The following is a 13575-nucleotide window of genomic DNA, read 5'->3' on the forward strand; positions in this document are numbered from 1 at the left end:
TAACCAGGCTTTCTAGAACACCCGATAGAAAACAAAAAGGGAAGTGCACAACTGGAACGTACCCCACATGCGAAAATTTAGCCTTCTACAGCTTACCACTTTTGAGTTATGACTTATGAGAGATACACATATCTACATCCACCACAAGACACATCGCAACAATTAACTTTTTTGGTACCTGAATGCAGTATTAAAAACTCTTTCAGGGGTGACTAAAATAGAAATTCATACTGAAATTTAAACAAATAATTTTATATGAAAACAATAATTCCCTTTACTTTGTATTAAAACGTAAAACAACAAAATCCTTTTTTTTTTCAAAAACATCGGCCAATTCCATCGGCTTTTCGATGTTTTTTAAGGCCGATTGGCCGATGTTTCCTGCAAGTTAGCATCGGCCGCCGATGCCGATGGCTAAATGTTTGAACCATCGGCGCCGATGCATCGGTCGAGTCCTATAAATTTGTGCTGCAGTTTTATGAAATGAGCAGTTTAATCAAAAAAGTGGTTTGGGGGGGGGGCATAAGGTCAGGAAACTGCAGCTATAAAAGGAGAGGTTTTTTTTTGTTCAAATGTATAGTTCACCTAGACAGTGGTCTCTTTATTCATAAGACTTGTGCTATATATTTTTCATAGTTCATATACAGTCGAATCTCAATGCTTATAAACATCGAGAAAAATATTCCTTGAATATTCCTTTATCTCTAAGTTTCCATCGAGTCCCAAACTCTTGAGACTGTTATGAAAACTTCCCATAGCTGGAAATACCAATAACTCAAATGTTTTAGCCGGTCCCTTTGGTCTTTGAGTTACCAAGAGTTGATTGTACTTGCAATTATTATGTAACACATGTAGAGCCTGTTGCAGTGTCTTACTGAGAAATATTGGAAACTTTGATAATATGTGCTAATGCAGTGATCTGATTATGTAAGACACAAATAAATAGAAAAATATGTTTTATTTTTACATACATAACGTAACAAACATATGTTGACAATACATAAAATTTTATACCACAGATGCAACATTTTGTTTTCCCTCATTTAAATTGCTTTATTTGTAAAATTCTCTCTTAAATTTTTTCTCATTTTTCAAATTACATCCTTCATGGTTTGAATTTTTCTTCTTCAAAATTCAATTGCAGAAACCTTATTTGTATATGAAAATGTACATTGATATGCTTAAAGGTTGGCACATGTTTACATACATGTGTTTCCTTGTTCAACCTTTTGTTGTATTAATAAAAGCATCTAATATTTTCCTCCAGATCTCAAGACCTCATTTTTTTCAAGTGTGTCCCAGTTGTAGACTGTCCCATCATCAGAATACCGCTGTCAGTGTCCCTAATTCCAACAATCTTTTGAAATGTGACTTCAATGTAATTGTCTGAGATTTTTTCTTTTTTTTTTTTTTTTAATTTTGTTCTTTTTGAAATGTCAGTGCGAAATAAATGAATCATTGTTCAGGTATAATTAACTGTGATGCGGAAGATCTTTGGGAAGTATGGATTTAGGTTGGAAGTTTCCAGTATTATCCAGAAAAAATGAAGTCATTAAACTTGTTCTAATCATTGTTTAAAAAACTGACAGTAAAATTGTCAAATATAAATTTTATATTGGACTAAGAAAACAGTTATCTTCAATTTTGAGTTGATTCTGACTTTTGAACCACGTAAATCAATGCAATTTTTTGTAATTTAAAAAAAAGCTTTTTTAAGTATGTTTGTTACCCTATTTTAAATATAATGGGTCATTCTATAGTATTTTGCTGTGAAATGTCCCATACATAATACTAAATCTCAAAATATTTATTTTGTCATTAAAAAAAGAGAATTGTAAATGATAGAAAACTTGATTATCTGTATTTTTGGTGAAAATATTTTAATTTTTTCCAGATTTAGTATTCATGGGACGTTTCACAGCCAAATGCTGTAAAATAACTCATATAATTATCTTTCTAATAGTTGTCTGCAACATATTTTTCTAATGTCATCAGCTTTTTATACCTTTAATTCATATCATATTATGTGTAATATAACTGCCATATTAAGAAAGATATTGACCTCTTTTGTCCATAATGTTTGAAACAACCGACTTCATGTTTGATTAAAAATTCAAATATATTCTGCCATGTGGAAAAAATCAGTACTATTTATTTATTGTCATCAACTTCTGTTTTTTTATTTTCTTTCCCCGATTTCCCAATGGTGAACACAACTTGCCATTTCTTATTTTGCTGCAACTTTTCCGTTGGCAACTGAAATGTATTTCGCTCTTTGTTATGGTCCACATGAAATGTCACTGCCTGCTGTGATTTCCGATTCAATTTACCGGTACTTAACCGTTTGAGAGTTTGCGTTCTCAGCGCTTTGTACCCAATCGGTTTCTTGGACAACCTTTTCCTGTGTCCTCCACTGTAACTTGAACGTCCACTTAAAGCCAGCAGCCTAGTATCAAACTGTGCTAATTCTTCTTCACTTAGAAAATGCAAATTGGCTACACAGTCAATTGCAGATTTGGATCTACGAGCATCCCAGTATTTATGTGGTTCTATACTGCACTTGCATCTAATTGGCTGTTGCAGAATGGGTAGTTTCAGATCCATGCTTTCGTAAGACAAAATACTGCTTGCTCTGGATGGCACAGTGTCTTTTCGAGGCGAAGCTTCTTTTGATGTCATTGCTATTTCTGGGAACTGTGAACCACCAACTTGCAGTTTCGTTGCTTTTTCGTCTGGTTTGGTGAGACAAATAGAAGGCAGCTTCAAAGTATCTACATTTCCTTGATTAAAAAAAAAATCTACATCAGTTACATCAACAATTAATATCAATGAAGGATATTGTTATCTTCATATGTATGAGCATAGTTTACAAGCAGGTTTTAATAACAGCCCAACCTTTTTTTACCTTGAGAATTACTTCTCATATTGAGATGAATCTCACAGCCCAGAACCGCATATAGAATTTCAATACAATTGATTCCCTTTAATAGGGATCACATTGGGACAGGACCATTCTGGTCGTTATAACCAATCCTGGTCCGATTAAGTGAACTGGACCTTAGGGTGGTTCAAAAAAACTTTTTTTCAGCTAGAGTCCAGGACACCCCTATTTTTTTTTTTTGACTTACTAATAGTAGTTTGCTGTAAAAGTTTTCGCTTCTTACTTAAATTTTAAGAGGGTGTTCAATGACCCCTTCATTTAACATTAGCTGTGTCATAAAAAATGCCACAAATTTAGGAACATTTTATTTCCCCAGCTGTTTTTTTTTTCCGTAAATAATTATTTTATTGCAATGTGTATGCATATTATTCATGTATATTATAATATGTCAGTTCAATGTATTTTTTAACCCCCCTCCCCATACTTATGGGGGTTGAGCACCCTCTTTCAGTTGAAATAGATCTCCATAATTCTTCCAGTATATTATTATCCATAAGTCTAAAAATATTGAGGGGTGTCCTGTTATTAGGAGAAACTTATATTTTTACATGTATTTTTCAACCACCCTACTGGACTTGTGTAGCTTGGCCGAACATGTTATACACAAAACATTTAAAAGCCCTTATGATTATTGTGAGCTCCATAATAATGGTGAGTATACAAAGAAGAAAAATTGTTTACGAAATATTTCCATCAAAAAATAAATTCAAATTTAGCGAATATTCTTTTTACATTCGTTCAAACACGTTATCAGACCAATAGAGTTTTTAATTATTCCTTCCAGTTAGTATCATTCCATTCAATAACCAGAAGTAACTAAAAATGAGAGTGAAAACATAAGTGCAATTGAGAACCAATCACACACTTAAAATTCAAATGAAATGCTAGACACACCAAGAAGAAATTTATTTTATTTGAATAAATTAGATGTTTGATAATCAACTATGATTAAATTTGGTTTACCAAGAATTTAATCATATTTCATGCCTGGATCACGCCCTATTATCGGGGAAGGTGTGATTAATTTGCAATGTTTTGTAGCTTAAAATCTAAAATAAAAAAAATTACCCTCATTCTTTCATTCATTTCAAATATAGCTTTTTATTTGATTTATGACCACTTTCCCCCAGCAAGACCGTATTGTTAGCGAAATTTTCCCACAAAAAAGAAAATGTTTCCTCTCAATCGTGTACAAATTACTTAAATTATGTAGAAAGAAAACGTTATCTACCTTTATATGATTCGATACACTTATTTTTGCTTCGATTCCAAAATAATGTTCATAGTATTTTTAGATCTTATATGGCGAATTAGTTTTTTTTATTTTCATTGCAAATTGCAATTATATGTAGGGTTGCCCAAAGAGAAGGAGAGGGGGTGTCATTGCATATATTGCGCCATTGAAGTTTTTTGCGGCAGGTCTTTGTGGTATTTATGGGGATGGGCTGCACCACTGTTATGTTAATGCTAATTTGACTTTTTTTTCCTGTTCAACCATTTTTGCCAGTCGAATAGAAGTTTTTGTTTGAAATATTTGAGGAGTAATTTATCAAAAGGGAACATATCCACTTTTTAGAAAAATTCATTTTATGACATTTTCTCAATCATTCAGATGATCTTTATTAAATCATTTACTCTGAAGAAGTCAAAACGTGGAAAGTGCTATTTTATTTAAGGGTAAAGTGTGGCTTTTTGATCAAAAGGTGACAATTCCGTCCTCTGCATGTTTTGTTTTGAACAAAAGGAGACATATCATGAAAGAATCTCTAGTACGAAGACTTTTAGTTCAAAAAGAACACATATCCAAAATTCTCAAATTTTAATCCACTACTTTTAGGTTGAATAAAATTGAGAATATGAGAAAGTGAAATGTTGTGGTGAAAGTGGAATTTTCAACATTCAGGTTTTTTCGTTCAAAAGGGCACATATCCAAAATTAAGATGGCAATATGTCCTTGTTTTTTTACACAAACATTTCTTACTCTGGGGCATGATTTGCTGTGATTTTGTGCTCAATTCTGTACCCAGAGAAGTTGATAAAACTACTTTGCTCTTACCCTAATTGGTTTTTCTCACCTCTTGAACATTTTTTAGAAAATGGATATTTTCCCTTTTGATAAATTAGTCTTGACTTACACTACACGACACAAAAAAAAAAAAAAAAAAAATCTTTTCAAAATGCTTTTGACACCATTCTTGCCGATTCTCATGTGAAATGAACCCCTGAATCCAAATATGACCATCATTTTCTTCCACCACCTCCCACTTTTCGAAAAGATCCCGTTCTCCATTTCCCCCCGTTTTCGACAGTTTCATAGCCATTATTTTTATTTGAAGCCCGTTGATTTAACTAGTAACATTATTTTAAAGATCCATAGAGAGGTGATAAGTTCATCTTAAGAAAACGAAAGAAAAGCAAACAATATGGAGTTAAATTTAAGTGTTTTGGGCGATTTTCGAAAAAATGTCCCGTGCGTAACGTTAAGTTTTTTATTTTATTCAAATAACTATCAAATATGGGATTAACTGTTATGTTTCGATAGTATATTAAAGCATGTATTATTCCCAAATGGCATTATTTTCTGAATATGCAGCACCCATATGGGCATCGGCAATGCCTACTGTTAAAGAAAAGATCGACAATGTTCAATACAGAGCCTCTAAAATCATCACTGGAGATGTTTCTTCAACGAATAATATAAAAGTTGAAAAGGAATGCGGCCTTGCCCCCTTGGAAAGCAGAAGAAAATTAGCAACCATTAAATTTACCAACAAAATCCAAACCCTTGCTGATTGCCATATCTCAAGTAGAACCTTTGGTGCGTTTAGTGGAAAGTGCAGGCTGAATAGATGATCATCGACCCTGCAATTTGATCATGATATAAGGAATGATATCAACCTCAAATATGAGACTTTCAAAATTTCTAAAGAGCCTTACAACATCCTGTGCCCTCTCCCCCAAACTGAAATATATTTAAATCTCTTACTGCCTTGCACCAATAAAGAACCCACAGCAATAATCAAAGAAAAATGCGACCATATTATTGAAAAACTTACGACCTCAATTCAAGATCTGACGATCACCTACTACACAGATGGCTCTTCCAACTCTAATCTGGATAGAGGAGGCGCAGAAGTCTTTTTCATCGGACCAGACACAGCGCAGGAATGCCACGGTATTCCTGTTGGGAAAATCGCCTTGAATTACACATGCAAACCCATCGCCATCAAAAGCACTCTGGAGATTTATCTTTCTATGGAGGACTAGAGTTCCAGAGACATCATCATTTTCTCTGATTGCAGATAAGCATTGCAGGCGATCCAGAAGGGCAAATGTCAACTTAGCCATCAGATCATTGAGCTCACAAACAAAATCATTGCTGCCCAAAGATCCTGCATTTTACAATGGACACCGGCTCATGTAAATATTTTTAGTAATGAGAAGGCCGATGAGCTCGCAAAGGCATCCCATAATTCTCCCCAGCCATCCAACTCCCTAACTCTCGTTGACGCCGACGCTGTTGCTGGCCGACGACTAATCAATCAACAAGCGAAAAGAAACTCCATTCCGGATTTGAACTGTGACAGAGCCATATCGACTACTATAACCAGACTTTGGACAAATCACTTAAAGAGGACGAGGATTTCTGCGAACAGACAGCGTAGTTACACCAACTTTTGCCCAGATGACATCTTGACATCCCACTATCTCGTCAACACATCTTCAGCTGTTCAGCAATCCAGGCCAAACTTCTTAACATCGGCTTAGAAGACCCAGTAGACCTACTCTATACAGATAAATGCACATTATCATAGACACGACATCATCATCATCATTATCATCTTTTTCTTTTTTTCTTTTAAGGCTTTGGTTAGCTGGAAAAAATTAAAAAAAAAAAACTTAGCGTTACGCACGGAACATTTTTTCGAGATCGCCCTACAGCTTTTCAAAGGAACTAACTCTAAAGGCGCTTTGTTTAATTTGCCATTGTGGCTTTGGTCAATTTTCAAAGAAAAATCTTGGTAAAATGTATGAAATATAACATTCTTCACTCAAAGTAGTCTCAACGGACTTATTGTTCTGAATGTTGTCGGTGATTGTTTCTCTGTTTTTGACTTGCGAAATTCAAATTTGTTTGCTACAATTGATGAACGTAGAATATAGAATTTTGTTTTCATTAAAAAAATGTAATAATAGGAGCTCAAAGATGAATTTAAAGCATAATTATTTGAAACTAGAAAATCACCCATCAAAGTATGACGGGTCAAAATTGCTTCTACATTTGAACGAAGCAATTGCGTGTTTGGGGATATTTTGATAGTTGTCATTTTAATATTAACTCCAATAGATAGCTTGAATTGTTGACTACTTTTTCGTTTCTTCATTCTGCTAAAATAAGTCTTACCAGTAAAACAGTTAAATTACCGGATCCAGTTCATCCTTGTCAAAATGAAACTTTTCCCTGCCCGTCCAACATTGCCAAAGAAAAAAAAATTAAATTATAAATAATTTACTGATTTCTTTCTTTTTTTTTTTTTTTGCTTTGACAATGAAATTGTGCCGTCACGTTTGCTTTGGCGCGAATTTCAGTGTTGGCGAGGTCAGAGCGTTACTCGATCAGTGATTTAGGCTAGTTTATATATGAGGGTTATAAATTGCTTCAACAATGAAATAATACCGTCACGCATACTATGGTGCGAGTTTTATTGTTGGTGACTCCAGAGCATTACTCGATCAGTGATGATGCTATATATATATATATATATATATATATATATATATATATATATATATATATATATATATATATATATGTATATATATATATATATATATATGAGAATAGAGGCTTTGTATTGGTCACTACTTAGGTCGCATATTTTTTTAAACCATGCAACTTTTCCCTATTGTGTTAAATAGGAGAAAACTTTGTCAAAAATTTAAAAACGAAAGAAAGCTTACTGTACTGTTCTTCAATATCTGGTCTAGTTTCCGTTGATGAAGACTGTTCTCGTAATATGTCCATTTTCCTTTCAGAATAAATCATTTTTCTCTCCTGTAAGAAGAAATACTTTATATTAAACTTCAAGAAAATAAAAGAAACTTACTTGTTCTTACTCAAGTATTGTCCGTTTTTCACGAGAAGGTACTTCGCCCCGCCTTCTCGAACGCAGAGTTCCATTTTACGCGGGGGTGATCGCTAAACATATCCACGCGCTTCTAAATGAGACAACCTTAACTTGGCGTGCTTTTTAATGTGCAAAAAGTCTTAATATACTATACATTACTTGCTTCACTTGTCTGCTGCCATTTTAGTTATTCTTAGATTTTAAAAACTGCTGCTTTTGCAACAGAATGCTATGATCCGAATACATCTCCTGCCAAAAACAACGAAATAGAATCGTCGGATACCACGTGACGAAGGAGGAGTCAAGTGCCTTTTCGTGGAAAACAGACAATAAAATCAGTTTCAAATGATCAAAGAAAAATTCAAATTATTGATGAAAATGATTTATAATATTAGATGGGGGTAATTTCGGGATTAGTAGCGAAACTAGGCATATGACTGATAATTATTTTTCGTTTGTTTAAACAATAAGTTTCTTGACGAAGTTTTTTCTAATTAAAAAACACGTTTGGTATACCCACTTTTTTTTAAATTAGTTCAACTGTCTCAGGCCATCAAAGGGGAGCAAGTTGTCAGAAATTAGTGCCTTAAGTTAAATCCTTGGTACGCCGCTTGTTGTGGGGCCACTCAGCCTTTATAATTGTGACATGGTAAATCCGCAATTGCATCTGGAGCTTTCGCTTAGGAAGCAATTTCATCGTTATGCAGCGTTGTTTATAAACGTTGGTAACAAGTAACTAAAATTAAAAATTAAAAAAAAAACCCCGACTGAGTCTGAAATGTAGAATCAAGAGGGAAAATTGAAAATCCTTTCAAAAGCCTTATGCTATTAAAAATCAATTTCAAGTATTTAATTTGCGAACAAATAGAAACTGACAACAGGTAGAAATTTTAAATTGCATTTAATTTCCTTGTCGGCCAACAATGAATTCGGTTATCAATCGCACGAATAAAGGCTTTGCCGTTATTAAAATCTGCTTTAAAATAACATTATAATTCGAATTCTATATAACAAGGAAGTTCCAAACACATTTTATCAGACGCGGGAAAAAATTCTCTTTATTTTGGTATTAAATTTTTAAATATGTTTTCACTGCAAAAACGCGAAAATCCTTTTAGAGGATTTTTAATTAATATATTCGTTAATTAATGTCATCCGAGAGCGCAACCTAGCTAAAAACACTCTCGATCAACTCTCCTTTCGAACAATTTTTTTTTCTTCAAAATTATTCCATCCTTTCAGGCGCTAGAGTGCCACAGACAGATACACAGACACGTCAAACTCATAACCCCCCTTCTTTTGTGTGTCGGAGGTTAAAAACAAAACTTGTTAAAATGTTATTTTAAGAACTTGAATTTTTTTTCTCATTAAATGATATTGGAAATTTCTTACCAGTTCGTCGTGAATAGAAGGTGTACTGCTTGACAGACCTAGAAGAAACATACAGTTAATCGGTAAGTACACATTTATACATAATTTATAGCATGTTAGCGGCAAAATAGTGAAGATAACATAGAATATAATTTTAATGATAGGAATGAGCAATGATTGTTTGATTTTAATGTACAGAAAGTTGAAATCTACAAACCAGTTAGCCGTGGCGATATTTTTTCTTTGTGTAAGTTGCTGTCAGAGTGTGTTCGATAAATGGGAATGTTGGACTTTCTCCGTTTTGCAGCTACGTTTCCTCCAATCTGCCTATGAAAAAATATATTTATATGCATTTTTATTAGAATAAAATCTTTTATCAAACCGGTTTAACATTCATTCAAGGTTCTGATTTAATAACCCCCTGCATTATTAATTTGTAATCAGGCCCCGATCTATAAAAATTTTGGGCCTCCCTGCAACAAAATCTGTAGGGACTCTTACCATAGGCCAGTAATAATGTATATTTGCAATGTTAACAAGTCTTAGTGCTATTTTTTTTTTTCAATTTCTTGGGCCGTTGGGCCCTTTAAGGACGCCCCCCCCCCCCCCCTGCGCTGCGGGTTCCCAGATCCGGGCCAGTTTGTGATTCCAATGCGCTATTAGCAAGTTATTTCCTCTAAGAATCATGAAACTGATTGAAATTTATTCCTCCATTCTTGACTTTGAAATTTACTCGCTGTCGCTATATCAGGGATTTCCAAAATGGGTTCTACGGTGCCGTATAAAAATTCGATGAGTACTACGATATCAACTTTTTTTTTTAATTAATTAAACAAAAGTGTGTATTCGTCACTCATCAGTTAAACCCGGTTTCATATATTTGATTTTAATGAAAACATACACAAAATGCCATTCCTTTACATTAAAAACCTTAAAAAGTGTTGATTCCATGAAATACATAATTAGTATAGTATAGCAACCTTATTTCTACTATATCTATAAAAGTTCTGCAACTTTGAAACATTGAATATAATTTCCAAACGTTTAAAAACTTCCTCATCGCTTTTCACAGCATCACAATCTCTCTGCGATTTATAATATTACATAGAAAATTTTAATGTACTGTCCGTTCACGAAAGCCAAAACTATCACTCGAGATCGATTCCATTTTAAAAGGGGGCGAAGTTGAGGATGGGTCCTTTCTGGCCGCACTTGCTCTTTTTTATTTCCAATACTTCCGGGTTTCCATCCCTATTTTGATAAATCAGAGCAGACCTGATTCATGCGCAAATTCACCGAAGGTTTCGGCAAAGGAAAACAGACAGTAGGAAAATAAAGTTCAACAAAATATTAAATAGCTTCCAAACACCAACTTCAGGATTATGAAATAATGCAACGAGATGTCTACAATATTGCCAAAGTTTTTTTTTTCTTTTTTTGTAAAATTAGGAGTAGAAAACATATTTTATAACCATTAAACTTTTTTTTTTTTTTTTTGAAGTAAGATTTTTGAAAAAAAAAAAAAGTAACAGAAAGCTAACCAGCAATCTTTATACTCTAAATAACTGTAAGCAAAAGTCTCTCTCACCCTCCTTCTCAAAAAAAAAAAAAAAAAATCCAAAACAAAAAAAGCTCCCTAATAATTGCACAAGCTAGTACGATTCGATACGTACTTGAATGCTGAATGTCGATTAACATTTCGATAAAGTAATATTTTCTTGATTTAGATCTTAAAATAAATAGCATTATGTTTAATGATTATTTCATAGTGACTTTTACTGTGATAAGTTAAAAATACACAGTGAAATGCCGTTGCAACGAACTTCAAGGGACCGCCAATTTCGTTATAACGGAATTCAAGCAACGTAATGAAAATCATCGGGACTGAAAATTTATTTCTTTGAAACGGATATTTCGTTGTATTGGTGTTCATTTTTAAGGGATTTCACTGTATTCTGTCCGTACATTACATTCGCCTGTGATTCGCCTTTTTTTTTTTTTTTTTTTTTGAAGTAAGATTTTTGAAAAAAAAAAAAAAGTAACAGAAAGCTAACCAGCAATCTTTATACTCTAAATAACTGTAAGCAAAAGTCTCTCTCACCCTCCTTCTCAAAAAAAAAAAAAAAAAAAAAAAAAAAAAAAATCCAAAACAAAAAAAGCTCCCTAATAATTGCACAAGCTAGTACGATTCGATACGTACTTGAATGCTGAATGTCGATTAACATTTCGATAAAGTAATATTTTCTTGATTTAGATCTTAAAATAAATAGCATTATGTTTAATGATTATTTCATAGTGACTTTTACTGTGATAAGTTAAAAATACACAGTGAAATGCCGTTGCAACGAACTTCAAGGGACCGCCAATTTCGTTATAACGGAATTCAAGCAACGTAATGAAAATCATCGGGACTGAAAATTTATTTCTTTGAAACGGATATTTCGTTGTATTGGTGTTCATTTTTAAGGGATTTCACTGTATTCTGTCCGTACATTACATTCGCCTGTGCCGAATTTTTCTCACCTGGGAATCATGCTCCTGCTAATCTGGACGGCATTTCTTGCTGATTTTGGGCTGTGTGTTGACTTAGACAGTTCAGTTTCGCTCATTGGTTCATACGTATTCAACGAGTTTCGCCTCGGTGATCGGTGATATTCCATTAGAATCATAGAATTCGATCTTTGGCGTTGAGAATTCAAGATTGGCAGCTTGCTGGGTGCGTTTACTCTTGGAGAATTTTCGTTTTTCTTTTCTTCTTTCTGTTGGTTTGAGTCGGTACTGACGAGCGGCAAAACAACATTGGAGTTTGTGAGAGCATCCTTGGCATTGTCTTCCTCAGTGAAGTTCAAGGATTCTAAAGACGTTTCAGTCATATTTCTCATGCCGGCGTTTATTTTAGCTGTTGTGTGACCAAGATCTATCATGATCGATCTTCGATGGTTATGAACTGATTCCGATGTGCTTATGTATCCAGAATCTTTCATCAATGAGTAATCGCTTTCTCCCTGGGTTGAACTTATGTCTGTGGTAAATGATTCTTTTTTCTGTGCTTTCTTTTTGTTGCGATCCTTCACGCTGATTTTAATGCTGATTTCCGGATCTCGCTTTCGCTCGATGACGAGCCGCACGTCTCCTTCATCGAGTGAGGATGATTTTGCTGTTTCGCATAACCTGTGACTCGGTCTCTTTGACTGGTCATCACCCAAATCATTAAGTTCCTTTTTTAAGTCATCAATTTCTTGATGTTCATTTTGTTTCTGAGATTTGCTTTCTTTTCGTTCAGGATTGTTATTCCTTGATGAAAAATTTTCAGACCCAGCCCCGTTTATTTTGCTTGCTGGAGCAAGACTCTGAGGCTCAACAGCAATTGTGGTACTGTCTGTTTTGGTTTCAGTTTTTTTCAAATCAACTATATTCTTTTTTGATGTATTTGAGCAAGGAATTTTACTATCCAACTTTTTACCCTCAAGTTTTTTTTCCTGTGCATTTGAAGTTTTTTTCAAATGTTTTTCGGGACAGAATTTTGGCAATTTTTTAATAGTTTCGCTTTCAGGCAGTTCCTTAATTTGCTTTTGCGTAGATGCCTTAGGTTTTTGGATAACTTCTTTTTTATCATTTTTACCAACTAGCTTCTTCTGAAAATCCTTGTCAACTGTTGTTTTCTTACCAAGATGCTTGTTTGTTAAAATTTTAGAACTTACTTGTAAGGCAGGATTCGTTTGTGGTGTATTTTGACTTAGTGAATCATCTGTTTTTGCATGATCTTTATCAATCTGAGCATTAACTTTTCTTTTATCCTTCTCAATCAACGACAATCTTTGACGTGTGGAATGAGTAGCATCATGTTTTAAAACGATATTCTTTTCAGTTTTGGAAAATTTTCCTCTTGGTGTGTTCTGTTCCTTTGAAGCCAAAGCGCTTTCTTTCCTCGTTCTTTGACTCGTTAAATTTGGCCTCTTTTTCAAGGAACTTACCGGACTGCTCCCTGATCCAAAATGGACCCATAGAAATCCGGGTTTCTCTAGGTTAGAGTAGTCTCCACGTCTGTGAGACATCTGTTTAACCGAATTTTCTAAATGCGCTAATGTTTCGCTGAGACTAACCTCGTTGGATCCTGTCTTAAGGCTGCTGTTG

The 13575-nt window shown here is 34.1% G+C and overlaps 1 protein-coding gene across 1 annotated transcript; it reads right to left on the bottom strand.

Moving 5' to 3' along the window:
- Positions 1 to 553: 553 nt before the first annotated feature.
- Positions 554 to 13496, bottom strand: LOC129220736 (uncharacterized). The gene is made up of 5 exons (XM_054855166.1): positions 11965 to 13496; positions 9659 to 9768; positions 9463 to 9500; positions 7904 to 7997; positions 554 to 2780 (listed from the first exon to the last, which is right to left on the bottom strand). Exons 1-5 carry the CDS (start codon positions 13494 to 13496, stop codon positions 2152 to 2154), a joined length of 2403 nt encoding a protein of 800 aa, XP_054711141.1. The 3' UTR covers positions 554 to 2151.
- Between the last annotated feature and the right edge of the window lie 79 nt (positions 13497 to 13575).

The sequence above is a fragment of the Uloborus diversus genome, chromosome 4 (genome assembly GCF_026930045.1).
Source record: "Uloborus diversus isolate 005 chromosome 4, Udiv.v.3.1, whole genome shotgun sequence".
In the NCBI taxonomy this organism is placed as follows: Eukaryota; Metazoa; Arthropoda; class Arachnida; order Araneae; family Uloboridae; genus Uloborus; species Uloborus diversus.